Here is a 27033-nt window from a genome sequence, read left to right on the forward strand (position 1 = left end):
ATTGTAGTAAGATGTCTTTGAATATACTAAGAAATGGCTAACCTGTGTTTTAGTCCCACTCCTACTGTTGTTTAGGTTTGGGTTGATGGACCAGTTATTTGACTACAAACAAGTTTTATCTCCTCTTTGTCAAATAGGGATAAATTTGCTTACCTACTTTGTAAGGCCATTTAGAAAACTAAAGGAGATACTACTTTGTGAAAACTCTTTGATTAAAAAAAAAAGGAGTAAGACACTAGAAAGACTTCTGCCCTTGAAAAATATAAGATGTGCTTGAAACTCCTTAAAGAGAACAAAATTGGGATTTACTTGAGCAGATAATGCTGATTAGATACTCTCTTCGAAACCCTTTTCTGCTTTTTTGCTGAATTATGGTCTCTCCATATTCTCTCTCCCTAATCACATTCCCTGGTCATCTCTGAGGTAGTAAGAATAGAGTCTGTTTCGTCTATGCAGAAACTACAGTGAATGGACCTCAGTTGGTTAGCTGAAAGCCACTCTCTGGTCAGTCAGTTGTGGGCTTACCTTCTGTAGCTCTAAATGAATGATAATTCAAGTCATGCAGGCTAGGTACAGATTGTACATTCCAATGGAATGTCATTTCTGAGGCTGGGGAACTTGGTTTCTTGCCACTGCTGTTGAGGAAAGATCCTTTCAAGGGATATCTGCCAGTTTGATGAGAAGCTGCCAGAATGCTGTAAGTGAGTCTAGGCCAGGTCCTTTAAGTCACAGGTTCTGGTATCTGTTGAAGATGTTCAATAAGTAATTGGGGTTTATTTAAAAAAAATTATTTTGAAATACTCTTTATGTCTTTCTGAATGTCTTACCTAAGGCACTAAATCTCTAGGTACCTATCACCCAGCTTAAAAAGTAAAAACATTTCCATAGTTGGAGCCCCTCATTGCATCATGCTGTTTCCCCCTCAGAAGTGAACCACTGAATTTGATGTTTATTATTCCCAAGCACTTGATTATCTAAAGTCTTTTGACTGTTCAAATTTTAATTAAATGAACATTCCTATTCTAAACAGTTGGAGTGCATATTTTCCTTCACATAGGATAAAAAAGAGATCTTTGTGAGATCATGTGAGAACACTCTGAGGGATGACGTAACTAGTAATACTAGTACAGGCTTATAACTCATGTCTGTAGTATCGGGATCACAGAAAGTTCTGGAAATAAACATTATTATTATTTTTTAAAAGATTTTATGTATTTATTTGACAGAGAGAAATCACAAGTAGATGGAGAGGCAGGCAGAGAGAGAGAGGGAAGCAGGCTCCCTGCTGAGCAGAGAGCCCCAATGTGGGACTCGATCCCAGGACCCCAAGATCATGACCTGAGCCGAAGGCAGTGGCTCTACCCACTGAGCCACCCAGGCACCCCTAAACATTATTTTTAATATTCAGTTTGTTGGCAAAACCTGATCTGAACTGATGTCTTTGAGTAGTTTTAAAAATCCCACTTGGTAGGCATATTCACAGATTTTGCCATAGAAATAGTAATGCATTTGAATATGGGGTGCTGCCTCAGATTTAGAGGGGGTTAAATAAAATGTGGAATGTATGTATACCATGTTACTCTTTGAAACTCTTCAAAGAGTCTGAATCCTGAAGTCCTCTCCTGTCTGGGTAGGAAATGTGGACCTCCATTGTCCGTGTATCGACAGCTAACAGCTACTGATTATGTCCCTGTGTGAGGCACTGTGCGGGGCTCCACGTGACTGTTCCATGCTGGTATTGTTGCTCTTATTCATCTACCTTTTACCAATGGATGAACCAGTAGATACCTATAGGCTTTAAAGAATTAGCATATTTTCTTACCTGAATAAAATTAGAAGACTATGGCGTCCTTCATGACATTAGGAATGACTCATTTTTATTTATTTATTTGACAGAGAGACAGCGAGAGAGGGAACATAAGCAGGGGGAGTGGGGGAGGGTGAAGCAGGCTGCCCTGTGAGCAGAGAGCTCTATGTGGGGCTTGATCTCAGGACCCTGGGAACATAACCTGAGCCAAAGGCAGAGGTTTAATGACTGAGCCACCCAAGCACCTCTGTATTTTTTTTTTTAAAGATTTATTTATTTATTTACTTGACAGATAGAGATCACAAGTAGGCAGAGAGGCAGACAGAGAGAGAGAGAGAGGAGGAAGCAGGCTCCCTGCTGAGCAGAGAGCCCAATATGGGGCTCTATGCCAGGACCCTGAGATCATGACCTGAGCCATAGGCAGAGGCTTAACCCACTGAGCCACCCAGGCACCCCACCTCTGTATTTTTGAGAGAGGGAAAGAGCGCGTGTCAGGGGAGGGGCAGAGGGAGAGAGAGAATCTCAAGTAGGCTCCTCATTGAGCACAGAGCCCGACGTGGGGCAGGGCTTGATCCTACAACATGAGACCACAAGCAGAAGTTAAGAATTGGCTGCTTAACAGACTGAGCCATTCAGGCTCTCCCCCGTTCCCCCTGTGACATCAGGAAATATGAGAAGTTTCAAAAATTCTAGGTAAACCAGAGTGCACTGTCTCTTGGATATTAAGGTAGATGTGTTTATGAGTTAGTGGCACAAAAATCTCACGTACTTGGTATTTCTCACAGAACTCGTCTGCATTTGTGACTGCTCTATTTGTGACAGTCAAGCCATGTGGTTAAAAACTGAGTAATCATGTAAGGTTAGTGGTATCTCTTTCTGCTAGTGGAGCAGCTGGGAGAAACTGAAGTGACTGCTGCACTAAGAAATTTGAGAACAGCTCTTCTACTTTCAAATGACGTGTTTAAGAAACGTCACCATTTTCTCAAATACTGTTTTCTCACAAGTTTAAAGTTTCTCTCATTCTGCCTTTGGGTGAGACAGTATCCATGAAGTTTTGCTGATGGCTCATATTTTACTAATTTTTTTCACGGTCTGTTGTTCCCCCCTTAAATGAAAAATAGCTCTGTTTTCTCTGATGATAAAAGCTGTATAAATTCATTACGAAAATATAACAAAGAAAGAGAAGCATTCATAATTCCAAGACCCAGGTATCTTCTCTTAATTGAGAAATTTAGCCCTTTATGGGGAGGTTTAGTCCTTTATATATTTTCCTTCCAACCATTTACATTTGCTTGGAAACTTCTGTATTTCATACTGATAATAAGAAGAAGATTATTATTTTTTTTTTCTGAAACAAATTCTTTTTAACGTATCTCCTACTCTACCCCCTCCCCTTTTTCCTTTCCCTTCTGAAATTGCTGCCAGCCACCAGGGCGCCTTTGGAAAACCGCCCTGGCTGCTCAAAGTCAGGCCTTCACAACAAGCTTTAGGGTGGTAGTGGCTGCCAGGAGCAACAGTCCTAGAGTCTCCGGGCGCCAGCCCAGCAAGCTCCTGGGACTGCTGCTGCCAGCAGCCACAGGATGCTGGCTTGCTGGCCCTGTCCTTCCCTCAGCTGCACCAGGAGACCTATTGGCCAGATGTGCACACAGGTCTTCATTCTCTATCTGGAGATTCTCTGCCCTTGCTGTGCCAAAACTTAACATAAGCCTGGTTTAAATCCTGCATGACTTTTTCTTGGCAATAACCCTCTTCAAATGACTCTCGTAACAGGGGCCATAATGGTGCTTTAGAAAAGAGAGAGAATCACTTCTGTTCTGCTGTAGCTGAACAAGTCCCAACCTCTTATCTTTCTGCCTTTGGTTCATTTATGCCATAGATGGGTTGCTCTGCTCCAGGCTAACTTTGCTTTGTAGTTTGTTCTGGCTTTTCTTGAGGGTCCAGTTGGAACAGGGCGACTGTGTGTGACTGTGTATAAGACGAGCCTGGTGGGGCTTGTGCTGCCATGGACATTAGTGTTTCTTGGGGTACAGGCTACATAGCTACATGTGGAAGTCCTAAGTCTGGAAGCCAGAGGAGAGAGGAGGGAGAGGGAAAGGTTAGCTGCATTCTTACTGTCTAGTTTCCATTCCCCTGAGAGCAGGAACCTTGTCTTTGTGTTTCTTTCTGGATCTCTAGCACCCCAAGCAGGCCCTTGTACAGTATTTGCTGAATGAATGATTTAATACTGAAGGCCAGGAACAGTGCTAGGGATACAGTGAGGAAAAAGATTGACTAGACTCCTGTCCTCGTGGAAGCGTCTAGTGGGGGGATAGACAGTAACCATGTAAGCAATAAATAAGAATATTTCAGATACTGACAAGTGAAGGAAAGGAAAAAGTGATGTGAGAGCCTGGGGGGCCAGGGCAGGGCAGGGGGATAGGGTGACCACTTTGGCAAGGATGCCCAGAAAAGGCCCCTTGGAGGAGGTGGCATTTGCACAGAGTCTGAATGATGAAAAGTGTACTGTAAATGCTAAGACTCAGAATTCTAGAAATGGAAGATGTGCTATGTAGATTTGAGCTGGGGGATTTGAGCCAGAAGGAGAAGTTAGGTGAGGGTGAAGTGCAGGACAGGGGAGGGATTATGCAGAGCTGTGAGCTGTGGGGAAAGTCCATTTTTTTCCCTCAGTGCATTTAGTATTTTGAAATGACTATAGTTCTTTTAGTCCATTTATCCTTTGAAATGTAGAGATACCCACAGAAACTTCCAGGTTATACCCCATTTGTGACCTTATATCTTGTCTAGGTGAAATAATGAAGTGGCATTTTTTTTTTTAAAGATTTTATTTATTTATTTGACAGAGATCACAAGTAGACGGAGAGGCAGGCAGAGAGAGAGAGAGAGAGAGGGAAGCAGGCTTCCCGCTGTGCAGAGAGCCCAATGCGGGGCTCAATCCCAGAACCCTGAGATCATGACCCGAGCCGAAGGCAGCAGCGTAACCCACTGAGCCACCCAGGTGCCCCTGAAGCGGCACATTTTAATCTCTTTTTTCTTTTTATTGCTTTGGGAAGTAAGGAAATGGCAGGGGAGGGAGGTTAGGTAATCTCAGTAGGAAAGCAGCCAGGGAGTAACAAGGAACAGTAGTGGGACAGGCAGACAGAAAGAAAGGAAGCTAACTTTATTGAATCTGTATTTCATACTGATAATAATTGAATAATAATTGAATGTATCAAGCCCTGTACTTGATGCCTTACTCAGATTATTTCATTTAATCCTCATCATAGCTTGTGGTAGACAGAAGGATGCTCCTTTCCACCCCATTCCCTAAGATGTCTGTGTGCCAGTCCCCGGAGCATGGAACATGTCACATTATGAGGCGGAAGGGACTTTGCACATGTGATTAACTTAAGGATCTTGTGATGGGCAGGTGATTGAGCACGAACCAGGTGGGTCCTGTCTAATCATGGGGCCTTTGAAGAAGGAAGTAAGAGAGTCAAAGTGGAAAAAGATGGCCATGTGGCGATGGAAGCCGAGGGAGGAAGGGCATTGTCATGGAGGCCACCAGCCAAGGAATAAGAAAGCCACCCTCCAGGATGGAAGAGACAAAGCAAGTGATTCTCCCCTAGAACCTTGAGCAGGAACCAGCCTTGCCTTTCCCTTGTTTGAGCCTGGGGACACTGATTCTGGACCTCGGAGCTCCGGAACTAGAAGAGGATATGTTTGTGTTGTGACCACTACATTTGTAGTAACTTGTTACAGCAAGAGGAGAGTAGTACCCAGCCCCTCAATGGAGGTGTGACCAGACATGTTCAAAGAAAGGAAGCTGAGGTCTAGGGAAGTTGCACAGTTAGACTAGAGCAGTCTTTGTCTGACTGCAATCTCGGTTTCTCTGCTGCATCACGCTGCTTTCAGAAATGTATGTGTGTGTGTGTGCGCGCTGTACACGGGGGTACGTGCAGGGAGCTCCTTGGGGCAAGGAGGAAAGGGACTGGGTGACTCATGCGTACTGGGGAGGAGGACTTGGGGTTCGTGGGCAGGAAACGACTCTCGTAGTAGTTATCTAGCTGAGGTGAGTCCTATGTGTACAGTAGAACTGGGCTTCTTCCCCCAGGGCCTACGTCAGTACCTTTTCCAGCTCTGTGTCTGGGGGAGCTAATGGCAGGCGGGTGAGCAAGTAGGGAGGAGAGGAAGAGTCCAGATTATCCTGCTTGGAGAAGAGATGTTTCTGGTGGATTAAAATGGAGCTATGAAAGCATTTTCCCATGGAAACATTGCCACAGGGTTATTACACTGTTTGTATCTAGAGTACTCTATTTAAAGTTTATTGTGAATTGAATAAACTTGCGGGTTACCATGAGCATGTAACTACTATTTTTATAATAGTATTTCTATAGGAAAATACGGTCTTAATTTCCCAAAAGCGATTGTAAAGGAACTTTTGGAATGTAAAATTTTATTTGGGAACCATCAGTAATCAGGTTTTTGCCTAGAATGTTTGTAGTTAGAAGTATTAACATGTTCTGGTTGTGACTTCTATAAGTTCTGTGGACCCTTTTGTAGTATTAGTATGTGCTTTGATTAAATATTGATACTACTCGAGCTAAGTGGATTGTGGTAGGAATGAGTGAGGTTTTGTTTTTTATTTTTTATTTTATTTTATTTTATTTTAAATATTTATTTATTTGTTTGACTGAGAGAGATCACAAGTAGACAGAGAGGCAGGCAGAGAGAGAGAGAGAGAAAGAGAGAGAGAGAAGCAGGCTCCCTGCTGAGCAGAGAGCCTAATGTGGGACTCGATTCCAGGACCTTGAGACCATGACCTGAGCCGAAGGCAGCGGCTTAACCCACTGAGCCATCCAGGCGCCCCTGTTTTTTATTTTTTTAGGCACAAATTTTGATTGTGTGTATCCTAGTGTCTCCTTGGCTCCTTCAGTTTAGTTCATTTCTTTGCAGGTAATTTACCTTACAGCTCTCAACTCTGAACCTGGTTATCAGGCACTAACCTCTCTTCCATTTACAAATCTCGTTTTCAGTTTGACTTTACCACTCTGTCAAGTTATTTCCCTTGATTTCTTTTAGCTCATACAGTTGAAGGTTCTTCCAAATTCCATACTTCTCATTTAGGGTAACTGGAATGGGGAGGTTGAACAAAGAAAAAAAGGTATAGCTTTAGGAATATTTTGCATTGTGTAAGATTTCTTGGCTTCATCATTCCAACCAAAAGAAAAAAACTCCATGGTATCCCAGACAGTTTTCCTACTCTACCTGTTTTCTGTAGGATTTGGCCTAGGACACGTGCTACGTATCAATGTGTGTATATCCAGGTAAAGGTTTTTACAGTAAAGCTGAGTATTACTTAGGATTAGATTTTTAAATTTGAAAATAGTAAATCATATACATTTAAATTGCCCTTAAAAATTCTTAAGTCTGCTTATAAAGTAGAATGCACACAGTTTTATATATAAGTTTTATTTGGTAATCCTTATTGAGACCAGCTGACTTAGACCTTAGGAAGAAACAAAAGGGAAGTCTTTGTGTAGATGTTCAAACCATTGATATTCAAACTGTTTTGCCTATTGAAAGAAGATAATTTTCAGAGTGCCTGGGTGGCTCAGATGGATAAGTGACTGCCTTTGGCTCAGGTTATGATCTCCAGGTCTTGGGCTTGAACCCTGTGTTGGGCTCCCTGCTTATCGGAGAGTTAGCTTCTCTCTCTGCCTCTTCCCGCTGCTCGTGCTCTGTCTCTGTCTCTCTCAAATGAATAAACGAATTTTTTAAAAAGATTTTATTTATTTATTTGTCAGTGAGAGAGAGCGCATGAGCACAAGCAGGGTGAGCGGCAGGCAGAGGGAGAAGCAGACTCCCCACTGAGCCGGGAGCTTAATGTGGAACTCGATCCCAGGACCCCGGGATCATGACCTAAGCTTAAGGCAGACAGACGCTTAACCGGCTGAGCCATCCAGGTGTCCCTGAATAAATAAAGTCTTAAAAGAAAGAAAAAAAAAAAGAAGACAATTTGTAGTGATACAAACAGACTTTTATTTAACACTTCAGGAAGCAAAGGGTCTCCATTCAGAGAATTACAAAATGGGGCCAAAGGCGGAAAGCTTTTATAGGATAAAGAATAAAGAACAAGGAAGAGAAAGATAGGAAGTATCTGATTGGCCACACAGTCCACCTAGTTTGGGGGAGAATAAACAAGGAAGGAAGTATAGCGCCCAAGGTTGGCTTGGCCTCTGGAGATTGGCTGACTAGGTGTAGTGCATTTCTGGTCAAGCAGAGTTTTACAGGCATGTAAAAGTTATCTAAATTTTTTTTTTGCTGATGTGGCAGGAGCACCTCCATCTGACTGGCTAGAAATTTATTTAAACATGCTGTAAATAACTTTCAAATTTCTATGAGTAAATGGGGAAGATATGAATTAAATGTTTCTACTTGCTTACACAGGTTTATTGTTTGTTTTTTTTTTTAATGGTAGACTTTTATAGCTATAATATATATTGATCACTTTGTTGTAAGGATTAAATGAGATAATTTATGTGAAAGTGTCCAGCGGGGCCTGGCAAGCAATAGGTGTTTAACAAACATTTGCTGGATTTGAATTGAAATGTCACAGGTAATACGATCAGATGGTTCCTTTGTTTTGGCCTTTTGTGCGAAATTTTTCAGTGATGGCATGGGAGATAGCAATTATTCTTTCTTTTTTGTTTGTTCTTAGGATGAATTGAGTGACGTTATTGATATTAAGGATCCAGATTTCACTCCTGCAGCTGAACGAAGGCAGAAACGCCTGGCTGCTGAGCTGGCCAAATTTGATCCTGATCATTATCTGTGAGTACTGAGTTTTTTGAGGATTAAGGGTTTGACTTGACATTGACTTGAAAATTTTTGAATGACTTTTTAAGTATGCTAGGCATGTGGTTTTGGGATTCTAGAAATTAGTGATGGCTCAGAACCTTAACTGACATTTGAATTAACCTACAAACTTACGCTTCTGTGATCTTTGGAAGGTGTGCTTCTCAGGAGGTCATTCTGGCTATGGAGAACTCTAAATGTACTTCTTTATGTGTTTTCTCGTGAGGCTGCAAAGTAGAACACGGCATTCATGAGAGTATTTTTAGTTCTTTTCAGTAGACTTTTTGTTGCAATTAACGGTATATGGAAATGAAAAGATGTTTCAGTTTCTTTAAGAATTTGAATCTACATGTCCTGCATTTCTTGGCTGATCCAGGGTATTCCCAACACTTGATCTGCGAGCACTTGTAATTGAAGATCTGAGTCTAATTAACAAATAATTATTCATTGTGGTAGGGTATAAATAAAATCTAATTTTAAGTTTGCTGTATTTCCCATCTACTTTAATCACGTCTTTCACCACAGTGTGTCTCTGTCAGGCTTGTATTTGCCTAATAAGCTTATCTAGTTAATGGATAAGTAAATAATCACTTGAGACATTGTGATGTCTCTCATTGGCCATGAATAGTAGCACTTCTTCCAAGTAAGGGATTGTCACAGAGGATAGCCTCTGTAGATGCTAGACTCTCTAGGATGTGAGTCGTATGTTCATACAGGCCTCAATTATTATTCTTCTGAAGCTCTAGGCCAACAATTTCTAAACTGTTATATGTGCAGCTATAAGCATCATATTCCCTTATTTTGTATAGTGCTTTCAGCTTATCAGGTGCTCTCAAATGATTATTTAAATTCGTTTTCACAACAGTTGGGGAAAGAAGGTTAAGGGACTTGTCCAAGGTCATACCACTGCTAAGTTGCTAGGTCTGGAATCGAAAAGAATCTTTCCATTTGTCATTTTGTGTTTCCTTTTCATGTACACTATTTCAGTTTAACTGCTGTTGCTCTTGTGATTAACATTCTATCTCCTGTGACACAGTGGGAGACTAATTGGAATGGCAGAAGTATATCTTGTGATGTGCAAATGCATTGAGTGATGTGTAGTGATAAATGGTCGAACTATTCAACGTCCTGGGGGGAACTGGGTAAGAGCAGGGTATGTTATATTTTGGAGGACATCTGAGAGATTCAGCTGCATTTACATTGCCATTTCTAATTACCTTTATCTCTCCAATTGTGATTTTAAAGGTCCACTGAAGAGTAATTTGAAGAAACCTATTTAAAATCATGCTGAATATTTAAAGTGGGAAATTTCATTGTCAGCAAATTTCTCGGGCCAGCATGAAAACAGAATGAGCTTTACAAGACTAAAATTTCAAGTGGGAGGGAGCTTAATTAGAAGAACTGCCTATCTCTTCTCTTCTCAAACTGGAAGAATAACTGTATGGCCTGAGAGAATTAGGAAATTGGAATTTATACTTAGCAGTGTGATATTATATGCAGTCCTTATTTTTCTCCATCTTCTGTGTTTCTTTATCCAGAAACTCATTTTCTTTCATAATATGCATGAACTGTTCTTTCCGTTTCTCAAGGAGTGGTTTAAATTTAGTCACGGTCAGGTCGGAGAGTGGAAGCTGTGAGGTAAAGGTTCTTTGTGACTTTTCCAATAGCAGTAAGACTTTGGCTAATTGTCCTTTTTGTGTTATTTCTTACTCATTATTTTTATTAGCTGACTGACTCACCCAAATGTGTTAATAATAAATGAAGTGCAAGTAAAATTCTTTAAAATTTTCAATTAAAATTTTTTTGGCTCAGTGCTTTTTAAATTGTTCTTATTGGTTAATACAGTGGAAGAAAAGGTTTACTTCAGTTTTTACCTACCTTGCAGGCAATGCATCGCGTGTATTATAGTACACATTTAGGTATGTAAATGTAATGTACAAGATTAATGCATAATATATATTATGTGAGTGTGTACTATATGACACTTTCAAGTTGTTTGACATATCCTTACTGGTCATGATGTCTTTTCATGGTGTCAGGTTTTTTGGAAGCTTGGGAAACCAATTTTAAATCTGTCCTGAGGCAGAACACAGTGAGGTTAATTCATTATATAGAAAATTCATACATTTCAAAGGGATATATAAATGACTTAGAATAACTATTATTTTTTAAATCTTTTGTCGTAAATTCTAGATGCCATCATGTGATGTTTTTCCCCACTGTGTGACACATACTGTTTTTGATTATCTATATTTCTCCATTTGTAACTCCTTTTGGATATTATTTTTACGCTACAGTTTGTCGAAGGCTTCTTGAATTATTTAATAAGCTTTCCTGTTTTGCTTATCATAGCCAAGTTTTCATATTTCTCTTGCTGAGAGTGTTTTGTTTTTTGTTTTTTCCTTCCCCAGGCAAATTGTTTTTTAATTGTTGGCATCTCTTCTGCTTTAATCAATTCCTAAAATCTGCGTGTTTCCTTCTTTGGGAGAAAAATAGAAGAATTTAGTCAACACTCTAAATATTGTGAGATAAGAAAAGGTACAAAAATGATCGTAGCATTTGGGGTGCCATTTTAAATTGTAAGTTTTCAGTGCTGTGCATTTTTTAAAGAGTTTGGTATACTGATTAGGCTTTTGCATTGATTGAGGAGTCTCAAGACTGTAAGTAGTAGTGATGAAGCTGGGAAGAGGGCCACCTACTCCCAACATGGCTCTTTATTCAAAATGGCAAGCTTAGGAACAAGCATGAGAGTAAAATTTCACCTGTTCATTCTGTCACATGTGCCCTTACTTGTTCAAGTACGTGTTTGGATGAACTGCATGCTGGGTAGGTCACAGACCCTGAGGATTAGCATGAGTATAAAAAGGTCCCTGTGCTCATGGGGCTTCCGTTCTAGTGGGGAAGCAGATAATATTTCGAATGTGGTAAGTGCTCTGAAGAAAAGCCACATTATTAAGGGTTTGGAGAGCGACTCCTCTAGGTTGGACTCCAACCTGTCCAAAATCAAACCCATCATTTTTACCTGAAAAGTCTTCCTGAATTTTCTCTTTGGTGGAGTGTACCATTTTTCATGCCAGTCACCCAGGGTAGAAACCTGGGATTTATCTTTGACTGCTACCTCACCCCACACTTCTAATCTATCCTGAAGTGGTACTATTTATCTCTTTACTGTTTCCTTCACTCAGTGTCTCTCTGGTCCTCGTATATATCTGCCTTAGTGCAGCAGTCGTGTTTGGCATCTCCACCTCTAGACTTCCACAGAGCCATCAGCCATAAACCCGGCAGTATTATGTCTTGAATACTGACAGTGAACATCTGCTTAAAACCTTACTGGGTTCTCCATTGCTTAAGGCATAAACTTCTACCTCCTTAGCACGGCATAGAAAGTTCTTTGTGATCTGGACTGTGCCTGCCTCTGGAGCTTCCCTTTTGCCTCTCTGCCCATGTTTTACACTACAGCAGTAATGAATTTTAGTATTGCTCCTCTTGTACCCCACAACTTCTTGCACACTTGTTATTCACGATACTCCCCTGATAGCTTTTTCTCTCCTGCCCCACCTTGCTGAAATAACTTCTACTTATCTTTTAAGACTGAGTTCTATTGTCATCCGTTGGTGCCTCCCTCCCAGAGAGAGGAAGCCCTCCTCTGTGCTCCCAAGTTACAGCGCATCTTGATTGTACGTCATTCTGTGTTTGTCTCCATTCCTATTACATTCTGGAGCCCTGAATGGCCAGGAGCATCTTACTGATCTTCATCTCCCTGAAGCTGCTTGTGCACTGGGCACTCAGTAAATGCTCGTTGAATGAACAACACTTAAAAATTTGGAAATAAATTTATTTTGTAAAGTAGAACATTAGGTCAACCTCAGACCTCAGACCTTTTTCACGAAACTAACCATGGACAGAATAAGAAATAAACCATCACATTTTAAACTATTGGGACTCTATTTAAACACTTTGAAATTTTTGGAGAAAGGGCATGGAGGTGATAGAGATCTTTTACAAAGTCATGTTTTGTTTAATTCTCTTCCCCATCACTTGTTTCTTGGGGGAAATGCAGCATCTTTTCAGATGGGATCTTCTACTCTTGACTTAAATGTCATCAGCACTCCGGTGTCTGGATTACTTTTTTCTTATCCTCCAAGTTCTTGCTGGGCAATTCTGTCTTCTACCTTGGTCTCTGTCACTGTCTAAATGCTTGTGACTCCCACATGTCTCTCCTGAGCATCAGATTTGTATAGCTAGCTGCCTACTGCACCGGTCTCTGTATGTTATACAAGGACATTTCAAACTCATCTGTTCCAAGCAGAGGTCATAATGTCTCTATACAGCTCTGTTGGTGTCCTGTGTACCTGTCTCATCAGAAGGCACTGTCATCCACTGAATTGTCCAGGCTGGAATGCCAGGCATAAACCTTGACTCCTGGCTCCCTTTACTGCTGCATCCTACGGAATCTGGCTTCTGGCTCTAAGTCACATCCACCCACTTTGCTCTGTGTCCATGGCTGCTACCCTCTTTGAGGCCTCCATGATTTCTGTGCCTTGAGGCTTGTTCCTTTTGACCACTTTCCCGACTGCAGTGAGAATGATATTCCAAGACACACTGATGTCAGACCCATATGTAAAAGCGTTTAAGTGTTCAGTTGTTTTGAGGGATAAAAATCCAATAGAGTTTTTTGACGTGGCTTACAATGTTGTCACTACAACATAGTATTTTCAGCTGTTCTCAGCTCCCAACCCCCCTTAAATGTGCCTTCTTGTTTCCTAGCCTTTGCTAACTATTCTTTTCAGCTCAGGATATACCTTCCCACCCTTCTTAGTCTGGTTAACTGTTAATTACGATCAGCTCTTAGCTTAGATAGTCTCTTCTCCAGGGACCTGTCATCCCAATTTCCCTGTCATCCCAATTTCACTTTGCTGTAGATGCTTGTACTATTAGGTCATAGCAATTATATAGCATTTACTTGTGATTGTTGGACTCTCCCATGATGCTGTAAGTTCCATAAGGACCGTGACTGCCTGTGTCTTGTCAGCCATGTAATCTCACTGCCCCAAATGGAGTTGGAACAGGGTAAAGAGGGTGAAGAGTCAGTGCCTTTTTTTTTTTTTTTTACTTAGCATTTTAGCCATTTACTCATATTACTTATGTTTTTGAAATATCTCTCATGCATGTGACAAAATTGATACTGAGAATTACTGTTTCAAGATCATTGCTATTCAGTTTTGTCCAATATGGGCTTTTATTTCCTCAAGCATAAAAATGGAATGTTTATATTGGTTAATAATGTGGATTCTGGAGTTAGACTTAATTCGGCCCAGATCCTGGCCATATTTCTTTCTGGTTCTTTGACTTTGGCCATGATGTACAAATTTTCTGATCCTGAGTTTCCATTCGTGTAAAATGAGAGTATTAATAGTTCCCCCTGCGCCTGGGGGCGGTGTGAGGATTCAAGAAAATAATGGGTGAAAACAGTACAGTGCTTAGCACATACAGAGAATTCTGTAAGTTATCTATGATACTTCTTTTTAGAAAGATTTCACTGTCTCAGTTGAAAGAAAAAATATTTCAGATCATAAAACTTTCAGCTAGAAAATCAATTTATGATATCAACTATTTCCTTGAGTTTCTTTCTTTTTTTTTTTTTTTAAGATTTTATTTATTTACTTGACAGACAGAGATCACAAGTAGGCAGAGAGGCAGGCAGAGAGAGAGGAGGAAGCAGGCTCCCAGCTGAGCAGAGAGCTTGAGGCGGGGGCTTGATCCCAGGACCCTGGAATCATGACCCAAGCCAAAGGCAGAGGCTTTAACCCACTGAACTACCCAGGTGCCCCTTGAGTTTCTAATTAACTGAAATATAAATGGATTTTTCACCCAGAGTTATACCTTTTGTCACTCTCTTCCTGCATATACAGTTTTCAACTTTGAATGCAGGGTTGTAATTTCTGAATGAATGTCCTCCAGGGGTGTATTTTGAATGTAGCAGTTATTTTTCAAGTTAAAACTGAGAAAGTAGGGGCATCTGGGTGGCTTAGTCGGTTAAACATCTGCCTTCGACTCAGGTTGTGATCCTGGTGTCCTGGGTTGGAGCCCTGTGCTGGGCTCCCTGCTTGGAGGGAGTCTGCTTCTCCCTCTGCCCTTCCCCCCAACTTGTGCTCTCTGTCTTGCTCAGTCTCTCTCTCAGTTAAGTAAATAAAATGTTAAAAAAAAAAAAAACCTGAGAAAGTAAAGTATAGGAAAATAAATTTTCTGTTTTTTACAAAGGTTGCTTTTTTCTTTTTCAGTCATTTTAAGCAAAGGAACTATTAGGATTAGCAGAGTTATGAAAGAGAAATTGCCTCTGGGTAGAAAGTGTGAAGGCACATGCTAAAAAATGTGTATGTGTGTTTATGTGTATAGCCTTTTTGTGGGTATGCAGTATCCTGTGTTTCCTGTTGATATGTTTATTTTCCTTTGCTTGGTGGAGTTAAAAGTGTTTTCCTTTATTGTAACCTTACCAAAATACATGGTACTTACAAAACTAGCCCAGGTTCCATGCTTCAGTCAGTCCATTGTGTGTTCAGATTTGCTTCTTCGCCCCATGCCACGGCCGTGCAGGAGATGGGCTTTCAGGGGAGGACTGGTCTTCTGTGTACCTTGTTTCCGAAGAGAGCAGAAATGTCGGCTATGCCTTTAGTCAAATGCTTAGTTTTCACTTTATGGTGATGAGTGTGACCACAAAGAAAGTAAATACAGTGCTTGTTTCCTTGATCTGTACTTTGAATTAATAATTTGTATTTCTAGTACAAATGTGATGAGTTTAGATAAAATCTTAAAAAATGAAAACCAGCCCAGTTCTGTGTAACACACTCGTTCACTGTTTTCTTTCCAGAGCTGACTTTTTTGAAGACGAGGCTGTTGAACAGGTTTTGAAGTATAATCCTTGGTGGACTGATATATATTCAGAAATGATGGCCTCTTTGGGAAAGAGTCAGGAGCAAGAAAATCATGCTGCATTAGGTAAGAAACTCAAAATTAGACTCATTTGTTGACCATCTTCCCTGTTATTAAGCACACAATGCTAATTGCCTCATAGAGGGAAGATACTGTTTTGGTTTGCTAATTTTAAAGACTACATTTAGTCTTTACCCTGGATTGGAAAATGCCACTCAGTGATTAGACTTGTCTTGGAACAGTCTTTTGACATATGCTTTACTTTTGAATGATTGGGGTCCTTTTTAAAATTTTTTATATTTTAAGTAAAATTAGGCACATGAACACACAGGACATTTGTAATAGTTAAATAATCTGCTTGAAAGATCTGAACATTTAGGGATATCTGGTGGCTCAGTCGGTTGAGCATCTGACACTTCATGTAGGTTTGAGTCATGATCTCATGGGTTGTGGGGTAGAGCCCCCCTCACCTGGCTTCACATCCAGCAGGGAGTCTGCTTGGGGATTCTTTTCCTCTGCCCCTCCCCTCACTTGCATGCTTGCATGTGCATGCACACACACTCTCTCAAATAAATAAAAAATCTTAAAAAGAAAAAAAAGATCTGAACATTCCTCTCCAGTAGGGACATTTGAGTATTAGTAGTAGTGGAAAAGATCTCGTTTTCATTCCTTTTGTTTTTTTTTTTTTTTTTTTTTTTAAGATTTTTATTTTATTTATTTGAGAGAGAGAGACAGTGAGAGAGAATGAGCGAGGAGAAGGTCAGAGAGCGAAGCAGACTCCCCATGGAGCTGGGAGCCCGATGTGGGACTCGATCCCGGGACTCCAGGATCACGCCCTGAGCCGAAGGCAGTCGTCCAACCAACTGCGCCACCCAGGCGTCCCTTCATTCCTTTTGTTGAATGCATTTGATCTATCCTCCCCAATTTTTTCAGAATATTAATTATGTACGTTAGAATTTTAAGTTTCCAGTTAATCAAGAATAGAAGGCCCATGTGTTCTCTCATACTGATTTCACTTTTCTTTCTGTATTCAAAATGAAATTTCAATGTTTAAATGAAAGGAATACATATACATGATTTGGAATATAGAATCTCCTCACTCCAGATTCCTCTTCCTGAAAGTAATCACTGTTAGTAATTTTGGGGTGTTTTCAGTGCATATACCCACATCTGAATATTTGCTCTAAGAAATTCATACACGTAGACTCCTATGCACTCTGTTCTTCCCTTGCTTTCTCCAGTTCGTAGTCTATATTCTCTTCCGTATGGGTACTTAGGGCTCTACCTGAGCTTTAGTGCCTACCTAGCATACTGTTGTGTATACAGGTGCACATATAGCCCTTGACTACTGATGGACCTTTAGGTTATTTGCAGTTTTCTGCATTGGCCTTCTTTGGCCACTCAGGCTGAAGTTGCTACAGGGATGTTGCAGAGCGGTATTTTGATTCTCAGTGTAGTAATGCAGTAGTCTGTCATTTGCTCTGTTTCCATTGTTTAGCATAGTGCCTGTTATATAACAAGTACTCAGTAAATATTTAGAGAATAAATAAATGCTGCTGTCAATATTTTTGTAGTTCACTTTTGTTAAGAGTTTAGGTGATTTCTACCAAGTTTAAAAATTGCTACTTTAATCTTTTATAATTGACTCTACTGCAGAAGAGAAACTCATTTATAAATAATGACTCTTGTTACATTGTTTTCAACAAATCCTTGGTTTTATATTTGAGTTTAAGAATCTTTCAGAGACTTCCTACATTATATTGACAAATTTTCAGGTAGAGTCTTGCTAACACAATGTAGATAGGTAAGTATCTATGCCATGTAGATCTCTTTGGAAAGCTTGCTCACTCTGAAATCCTCAAGGTTATCTAGTGGTCTCAATCAGTTTCCCCAATTTCAGTGCAATATTTTAATGAAGTGGTGTGGGTGGATATTGGTGGTTGTGCAGTTGAGTTTTCTGCCCACAAGGGTGAGCTAGTTGCCCTAAAAATCAAGAAAAGGCTTTCCCTTTGATTTAAATTCTAACTCGCTTTACTTGCATCAATTGTAGCTTGTCCTTGGTCCTGTTTTCTGTGAGAGCCAACTTTTGAGTTAGGTTAGTTCTCTGTGTATATAATTTTCTCAGAAGATTAAGCCAGGTCATCACTTTAAAACCACTACCCCTCCCATTCCTTCATCTTCATCCAACCTAGGGCGTGTACCCCAAGTAGTGTTTAAGGAGCAGTCAGAATCGTTCTATGAAGCTAGTAATGGGGATTCATTTTTTAAAAATCACCTTTAAAAATAGCAAGGACCTGTGATGTAAAGTAGAAGAACTCGAGTTCTGTGTCGTTGTATAGAATGTACCTTTTCTACATCTGCCAAGTAGAGGGTTAAGGATGGGATAGAAGCTAAAGATGGCTCTTGGGCATTAATGCCTTGCTCCACTGCAGGCTAGTTTGTGATCTTGCATCTTTCCTGCGTTGCTGCCTACCTCATAGAGTTGGCTTGATGATCGAATGAGATGATGTACTTAAAGTCCCTAGCATGTTGTGAATATTAGAGATTATTATTGTAGAGTAGAAACAACAGCAGGAGAGCCAGGAATCGAATGGCTTCTCTGTAAAATTATAATTGTTTTACATTTATAAAACTTTGAGGGGAACTTTTTTGTTAATGAGATTTTTCTTCCTTCCTTCCTTCCTTTTTTTTCCCCCTTCCTTTGTTCAAGTATTTGAGACACCTAGAATTGGGAAAACAAGTTGAAGTGTGGTGGTGAACCAGATTATAATATGGGTGAAAGGGAATCAGCCAAGAAATAAATCTTGAAGTCCTCAGCCAATCAGCAAGTGTGCTACTGCTGGATTTTCCCCTCCACTTCCTCTTTGTTCTGTGCCTCCCAGGTCTCCTTCCTTTCTGTGTCACGGCAGTGGGGTATTTTCTCTTTTATGTTCCCTCATCAGCCATTGCCAGGCAGATAGAACAGTGCAGGTGAGGGCTTACCTTTGATTCCTCCCCGTCATAAAACAGTAAGCTAGATTGTTTTGAATTCCAGATAAGGCTTAGATGGTGAACTTTGCTGCCTGCCTTTGCCTCGGTTGTGATTTCTGTCATTTTCATTGTAGCCATGAGTTCCAACATGGAGACTTTTATTAACGTCTTCAGTAATGATCCCAGTCTTCCTCCCACAAAGGCTTGTGAATGGAAGTATTAAAACGCTGTGCTCCCCCTGAGCTCTGGTTTCATGAGGACGGACTTAACCACATTTCCCATGTTGTCTTTCAGCGGTTAATCCCAGCCCAAGAATCTTGGCACATGGTTGCTTGGTATGACACCACATAACATTTTTAGTCAATGAACTTCCTAGCAGGGACATCTGATTTGGCACCATTGAGGCGTTCAGTGTTTGTAGAGCTAACTGTCAGTGTCAGCTTTGAAAGTTGTAGCACTGCAGGGCTACCCGCTTAAGCAAAAGGTTTGAATGCAGCACATTTTCTTCTGGTTCCCTTGATCTCTTTCCAGAAAGTATACAATATAGTTGGCAGATTAGCATTCCTCTGAGAGGAGCCAGATCAAGGATTATTTAATTGTTGACCTGTGGAAGACAGAGATATTTGGGAGGGGGATTAAGAGAGAAGGAACGATTTAAAAGTAACAAAACTAGAAAATGTTCTGTAGGTGAAGTAAGAAGGTCACTTCCTGCTTTGATAGGAGCCCCTTTGCAGTCATCAGACACCTTGATTGGGGTTTTTAATGTTGGGATGTGGTCCTGGGCCATTTGTATCATGCTAGGGCACCAGTTTCTTCCCCAAATGAATTGAGCTTTCAGCTGCTTTGTTTGACTGTAGAGTATTTATAGAAGTATAATTAACCGAAATGTTGTGAACTATATAGCAGGGCTGCATTGTAGTGTAGCGAAGTCATACAAATGCTTGACAAATGTTACTCATGGTGGCAATCATCCAAGTATTGTTGGCGCTGCATCTGGACTTCTTCCCATTGCTGCTGCTTGGTTAGACCTGATTGTGGGCAAACTGCCCCAAGTTCCCCTTTGACTGATAGGATTTACAACTCCAATAAAAAAGGCCTTGGGGAGCTCAGACTTTTGGTTTCTCTAATGATTTTCCTTTTTGTTGATATTGTTATTTATCATCTCTGGTTTCTTTGCTTGAGCTTCGGAATTTAAATATATCTGTGTATTTATCAGTGAACTTTTTTGGCCAAAATGGGACTTGAAAACATCCAGAAAAAGGTGGTGTGTTTTAAGGAAGGCTGGGGGCACCTAGCTACAAGACTTTGGAAGAAGACATTCCAGTAAGCTTTTCTTACCTATACCCCCCGACAGTGACCTGTAATATGGGGAAGCCCTTACTTGTGGGTGATGGAACATCAGAACCTGCAATTCCCAGGTCAGCCTTTACAAATTATTCAGCCTACATACAGGTATGATTATTTAAGAATGAAGGAATAAACATTTAGATGAGTTAATGTGTTATTAAGTGGTTCTGGGCATGCTTACCTTATGATTTAGAATTATCTGGAAGCCTAGGATAAAGGCTTTTCTCAAGTGAGATAATATCATCATGAACACCTGGCACTTTCTTATTAGCTAAAGTAATGAGCATCTCAGAAACTATACCTCAGGGAATACTGTCTCAAACATTATGAAATACTAGGGGACTTAAAATATTTTGCTAGGTATACTTTCTTTGGCAGTGAATATGTTCCTTCTTAGATTTTCCTTACAGAAGATTGCTTTAATTGAACTGAGAGCTTCCATTTAAATTAAAGGATCTTTATATGAGCCCTTTAATGAGACAGGTAATACTTAAGGCTTCACTGGACACCTTCCTGCATTAAGTTTAAAAGTATCCACATTTCTGGGGCACCAGGGTGGCTCAGTCAGTTAAGGGTCCAGCTCTTGTTTTCAGCTTAGGTCATGATCTCAAGGTCATGAGATCGAGCCTGGCATCAGCCTCTGTGCTGGGTGTAAAGCTTGCTTGAGATTCTCTCTCTCCCCCTCCCTCTGCCCCTCTGCCCTTTCCCCTGCCCGCAGAAAGCCACATACGCATTTCCTTACGGCCAGCAAATTAAGTAAGTTCATTTTCATAGTTATTTCTCATTTATGTAAGCAATGCTTCTGCACATTTATTTCCTTTTTCTTATCATACTTTTTAATCATAGGATTTCTAACATCATGGAAAAAATGATTACATAAATATATTTAAGACCTATTTTTTTGCACTAAGTAAATTTTAATGAGTAAAGGAGTATTGCTTCTAGTAATTTCCAATAACTGTATTTAAGATTCTTTCCCCCAGAGGATGGACTGTAAAACAAGGAAGCCTTTAAACAGAAAGAATCCGTGTTAAAGCGAAGCCTCCTGAGAGAGGACTGAAGTGGGTTGGGGAACTCTGTGAGAAGGGGCCAGCATGTGTCAGTAATCATATTCTCCCTCTTCTGGCTTTTACCCAGTTGTGAGGAGCAGAAGGACAGTTTTTGTTGAGCAGAGAAAGAAAAGGATAGGGTAGCTAGCTAGCAAGAGTTTGATCTGGGAATATTAAAAAAGCAATTTAGGGATGCCTGACTGGCTCCATTGGTAGAATGTGTGACTCTTGATCCCTGGGTCATGGGTTTGAGCCTCATGTTGGGCATGGAGCCTACTTAAAATTTAAAAAAAAAAAAGCAATTTAATAATTTTGGCGTCCTAAGAGCATCTCAAACAGCCAGGTATCTTTTATTAGTCCCTCTCTGCTACGAGTCTTCTTGAGTTGGAGCTGGGCATAGGAGTGCTCAGCTAGTGACTGCCCTACTGACTACCTTTTTTTTTACTTCTTTGCCACTGGGGGTACTCATGGGACTGGATGAGAGATGAATGGAAGTGCTGTGTGCACTGGATCAGGTCTTTAGAAGGGAGGCGCTTGCCATCTTATTCTGCTTTCCCATTGCTTAGAAAATGGTACAGACCTGGAGCAGCTTTCTTAGATGCATAGATGGAAGTCGGATGATGGAGATGCTGATGCTTCACCAGTCCTGGATCATTCACTCAGAATAGTAGCGTGGGAGAGAAACTTCTATCTTATATAAGCCACTATATTTCAGGATCTTTTGGATTGCAGTTTAGCCTGTCCTTACCTAAATATAATGGGCAATTCTAAACCCTGGAGAAAGAACCTTTTAAAGTTATTTTGGAATTAGGTTGATAGGAAGCACTGGAACTGGAAACCGGACGCTTCTCTGTATCCGGCTTAAAAACTTTTGAAGTGAATTTGAAGGTGATTGTCTGATAGGGCATGGAAGAAAAATTAAGGATTACATTGTGAAGTAGGAGATCTGTAACATTTTTATTTAGAGGTAACTGAAAGTATGTATAATGGTTGAATTTCTGTAGAAATCTCTCTAAGATAAGTAGTAGGCCATGTTTTACTTCCACTAACTATGTACTTGTTTGTAGTTAGCTATTAGTTTTTCTGTAAATCTTGCTTTAAGACAAGCTGTATTTGGGCACGTGGGTGGCTCAGTTGGTTGGGTGACTGCCTTTGGCTCAGGTCATGATCCTGGAGTCCCAGGATTGAGTCCCGCATCAGGCTCCCTTCTTGGCAAGGAGTCTGCTTTTCCCTCTGACCCACCCCCTTCTCATGCTCTTTCTCTCTCTCTCTTTCTCTTTCATTCTCTCTCTCTCAAATGAATAAATGAAATCTTAAAAAAAAAAAAAAAAAGGCAAGTTGTATTTTACTTCGTATGTATGGTACCCAGTAGCACTCATGTTATAATGCTTGTTGGCTTGCCTGTATCGTAGACATCAAAGGAAACTTAGAAGGAATTTCAGTCTTACACTTGCTTACCTCACCAATGTAGACACAGAGTTTTCCTTTTTTTTAAATCATTAACGTTTGTTAAGTGCTCTAATTTGTTTGGTAGCCAAACAGTGCTTAAGATGGTGTGTGGAAAGAAATAGATTTTCTCTGTCCTCTCAGTAATTTACTGGAAATGGGGGAAAAAAAAATGTTTACAAGTCACAAAAGCTGAAAATGCTTGGAAGTAATTTTTAGCAAGAAAAGCAGCACATCTATTTCACAAAATTGGTGGTTCAGTACAGTGGGGAAAGATGGATTCTTGACCAGACTGTGTTGGCACAATTAACTATTCATCGGGAATTAACCGAAATCTTAAAACATGAAAAAGTAGCTTCCAGAAGGATTAAAGACTTACGTTTTAAAAAGGAAACCATAAATCTTAAATGAGAGGGACATCTGTGTGGCTCAGTCAGTTAAGCACCTGCCTTCAGCTCAGGTCATGGTCTCAGGCTCCTGGGATGGAGCCCATATCAGACCACTTGCTTAGCAGGGAGTCTGTTTCTCCCTCTCCCTCTGCCTGTCCCCCTCCTGCTCTTGTGCACATGCGCATTCTTGCTCTCTCAAATAAATAAATAAAATCTTTTAAAAAAGGAAAAAAAAGAAAAGCTAAGAGGCTTCATGCACAATTCAGGAGTTGGGGAAACCTTATCGAAGTCTGTAAATTCAAAATCTATTTTTCTTAAAAAAGATGCATTTATTTGGGTACATAATAAATCAGAAATTCATTGGCAAAAGATCCCATAGAGAAAGTCAGTGGAGATGTTGTAGATTTGGAGGTATGACAAGGGTTCATATCTATAACTGTGAGTTCTTAAAAATTTGACAAGACAAGCCATCCCATAGGAAAAAAATGGGCAAAACTCAATTAAATGGTTCATTCACAGGTTGCCAACAAACCTGTAAAGTAATGTCCAAGTTTAGCATTTGGAAAAATACTAACTGCAGTAAGAGTGATCTATCACTGTATTAGGTTTTTCTTCCTGTATAACAGATTACCACAAATTAGAAACTGTTCTAATTTGACTCAGTTTCCATGGCTTCAGATTGGGCTTGCTTAGCTGGGTCTTTGCTCAGGATCTTATAAGGCTGTGGATAAATTTGGGCTATCTTCTCCTTTTTTTTAATATGTTTTGGTAGCTAAGTTCTTTTCTGGAGCTCAGGGTCCTTTTCCAGGCTCACGTGATAGCTGGCAGAATTCGATTCCTGTGGCTGTAGAACTGAGGTCCCCATGTCCTTGCTGACTGTCAGCTGGGGGCCACTCTCCAATCACCCCCCTTCTCCTCCTGCCACAGTTTGCTGCCACACAACCATGTAAAAACATGGTGAGTTTTGGTCAAAACCAGTGGTGAGTCTCTGGCTCCAGTCTACTCTTAGTGGGATGTAGTCATGATAGTGACCGTGCCATCATCATTGCCATATTCTTTTGGATAGAGTAAGTCACAGCTTCTGCCCACATTGAAATGATGTGACTCAGTGGGTCTCATCTTAGAATTCTTCCTACCATAGTCACTTCCTGTCTGTTAAACTGGAAATGAGTAGGAGAGGCTCTAACATTATTGCTGGATGTGAGGGATGTGTGTAGGAAAGAGAACTTGTGTCCATGACCATTAAAAAGAAGGAGAGTTGTAGCCTTCTAATGAAGTATTTTTTTTAAGACTTTTTTTAAAGATTTTTATTTATTTATTTGACAGAGATCACAAGTAGGCAGAACAGCAGGCAGAGAGAGAGGAGGAAGCAGGCTCCTCGCTGACCAGAGAGCCCGATGTGGGGCTCAATCCCAGGACCCTGGGATCATAACCTGAGCCAAAGGCAGAGGCTTTAACCTACTGAGCCACCAAGGTACCCCAAAGTATTTTTTTTAAACAGGTGCATTTTTTAACCCAGTAAATCTACTTCTAGGAATCTATTTTATAGAAATCTTCAGTATCCAAGGGCATGTGGTTAGAGACACTTAAGCAGCGTTAATAACATGGCAGAAAACTGGAAGCATAGTGGATGCCCATCAGTAGGGGGAGTGGTTGGATAGAACATACTACACCATGGAATATTCTACTGCTTTACAAAAATTAGCTAAGTACCAAATGACTTGGAGAGATTTGCCAGAGATACTGAGTGAGGTAGGTTAGGTGGAGAAAAGTGATCTAATTCTTTGGTGGAGGTGGAGGGGGGAGATATAAATTACCTTGTATATGTTTGTGTGTCTGTATAGCATTATATGGTAATAGGTGAAAAATATGAAATGATATATACTAGATATTTAATGTAGAGAGGGCTGTCAGTGAAGATGGAGAAAGGGTGACAGGCCAAAGAAGAAGAGATCCACTATTGAAAAGAGCTATCCTCTTCCCTCAAGTGAAATATGTGTGCTATAACGCTTTGTTTTTGTGTATAAAGAATATCAATATACTTTGCCCTTAACATTGACTATTATATGAGAATAGTCCTATTTCTTTGTATAGACCTTTCACAATGAATGATGAATATTTTACAGAGTGCTTTACTTAGCTATTATGTTTTCTGTTCTTAAACTGTCTTATCATTATTTTAAAGGTAGTATCTCCAGCATTTAGATGTCTTGAATACAGGACAGTGTAGCAAAAAGGAGGCATCCTGGAAATAAGGAAAAGATATGGGTTAGACATTTCTCCTTTATTTAGCTCTACTAGGGTTTGAGCAGATGCACAGCCCTTAGTAAAACTGTGAAGTCTAGTTTAAGAGTTCTTTCTATATTCAGAGTTAAATAACTCCTATTTCAGTTTCTATAATCGAAGTTCTAATTTTGACAAATCCTCCTCACTGGGGGTTTTACAAAACTGAATGGAACATTTAGTTTTTAAATGCATTTTTTCCCTAGTGTGTTTTTCTGAAGAAGAGAAATACCAGCTGCGAAAATTTGTCAATAAATCTTACCTCCTGGACAAGAGGGCTCATCACCAGGTGTACTACAGTTTGATTGACATCCTTCTGGCGTATTGCTATGAAACTCGTGTCACTGAGGGAGAGAAGAATGTAAGTGCCTGTATGTCTCTGCATTGTGGCGTAAGTGACTGGACTAAATGAACTGTAAGGCATCCCTCCTCCTGTGGAGAGTAAGAGCTGTTGTGATTAGTTATTCAGGGGCTGCTCCTGGCAGAGCTGCACGTGCGTGTTGGTGGTGAATTCCAACATGAACGCATAATGCCTGCTTGGTCTTTTTTCTTCTCTCTGGGCATCAGTGTCTACCAAGTAGTGGATCGAGGCAATAAAGCTGAGGGTAGAGAAGGGTTATCCTGAGCTCTCATCTCTTTAGGAGATGACTTGGCCAGAGAAGAGAGCTGTTTCCGCATGACACTTGACATTGACAAGAGGTAAACTTTATCATTCCTGTTTACATCCTTTGTCTAAGCTGTCCATTAGCAGATGCAAGGTATAGCTTTTTACCAAAAAAAGGGAATCTGAGCGTTTACCTGCAGGTGTCCCTCAATTTATACAGTAGTTATGCTTCTGAAAATATTAAATGTAAATCACATTTTAAAAAAACTTGAATTGTATCTTTATTTGCTATTGAAAGAAATCTTGTAATAGTAAAACCTTTTATAAAGTACATTATTTCTTAAATGATCATTTTTAAGTAATATAAAATTTATTGTATCTCTTCTTAACTCACATTTGATTTTGTAAATGAAGAGGTAAGTAAGCTTCTTTCTTACCTATATCAGTGATTGTATATTTAAAAAAGACTGCATAAAAAAAGTCTTTCCAGTTAATGTGCCCCTGCAGCTGTTTATAATTATACTTGCTCAAGGGTTATTTTCCAGCTGAGCATATGCTTTCCTTTTTTACAAATTGCACAGATAATTTATATCAGTATAAAAGGAGAAATATACATATGAAGAAAATAATTAAAATTTCCTGTAATCTCAGCCAATCAGAAATAGCTAGTGTTAAGAGGGGATACATCTTTTCCAGTCTTTCATTGTGTACTTGTGTGTATGTGTATTTAAATTGGGTCATGATGCATATTATTTAATCTGCTTTTCTCAACATCATAGCGTTAGCATAGTATTAGAATTATAATTTGATATGTGCCAAATTTTCTCTTGTTATGATTCTGAAAATTTCAAAGGTGACTCTTGAGATTTGCATTTGACTCAAAAATGAATATTAATGAGTGTATCAGGAGTATAATATTGCTGGAAATGATTTTTGTTTCCACTCATCTTTTAAGGATACTGTAATTGAGGAAAATATTTTCTTTGACAAAGAAAGTACTTCACATTATTGCTGAAGAAGATGAGTGAGAGCATTTAGTTATGCTCAATGAAATTTACCATTTTTGATTCTTCACATATTTGACATCATGAAGTCTTGGCAACTTTAAGACCTCTAGAATGTGCTTATTCTCTCACAAGCATTTTCTGAAAGGCCAAATTCTTGAGCAGCTTTTTAAGTGTCACAGTCAGCACTTCAACATTATCTTTGAGTCCTTTGGCAGATTAGAATGTTTGGGAGGCAAGTAACTTAGTTGAGAAGGACAGAAATTGAGGAAGCATCGCTTTGCTTTAATTTTTAGTTTCAAAGCCCCTGCTTATTTGCTCTTATGTTCTGGTGCTCTTATCAGTGGAAGAGCTTTACTTTGTGAAATCC

At 40.0% G+C, this 27033-nt stretch overlaps 1 protein-coding gene across 1 annotated transcript in view; it reads left to right on the plus strand.

Annotated features, from left to right (window-relative positions):
* SHQ1 (SHQ1, H/ACA ribonucleoprotein assembly factor) overlaps nucleotides 1-27033 on the plus strand; it is a 102371-nt gene that overhangs the window by 11177 nt on the left and 64161 nt on the right. The window contains exons 5-7 of the mRNA XM_044253154.1: nucleotides 8505-8617; nucleotides 15510-15637; nucleotides 25262-25416. Of these exons, the coding sequence (XP_044109089.1) occupies nucleotides 8505-8617; nucleotides 15510-15637; nucleotides 25262-25416 (396 nt within the window). The remainder of the gene's footprint in view (nucleotides 1-8504; nucleotides 8618-15509; nucleotides 15638-25261; nucleotides 25417-27033) is intronic.

The sequence above is a fragment of the Neovison vison genome, chromosome 6, assembly GCF_020171115.1.
Source record: "Neovison vison isolate M4711 chromosome 6, ASM_NN_V1, whole genome shotgun sequence".
In the NCBI taxonomy this organism is placed as follows: Eukaryota; Metazoa; Chordata; class Mammalia; order Carnivora; family Mustelidae; genus Neogale; species Neogale vison.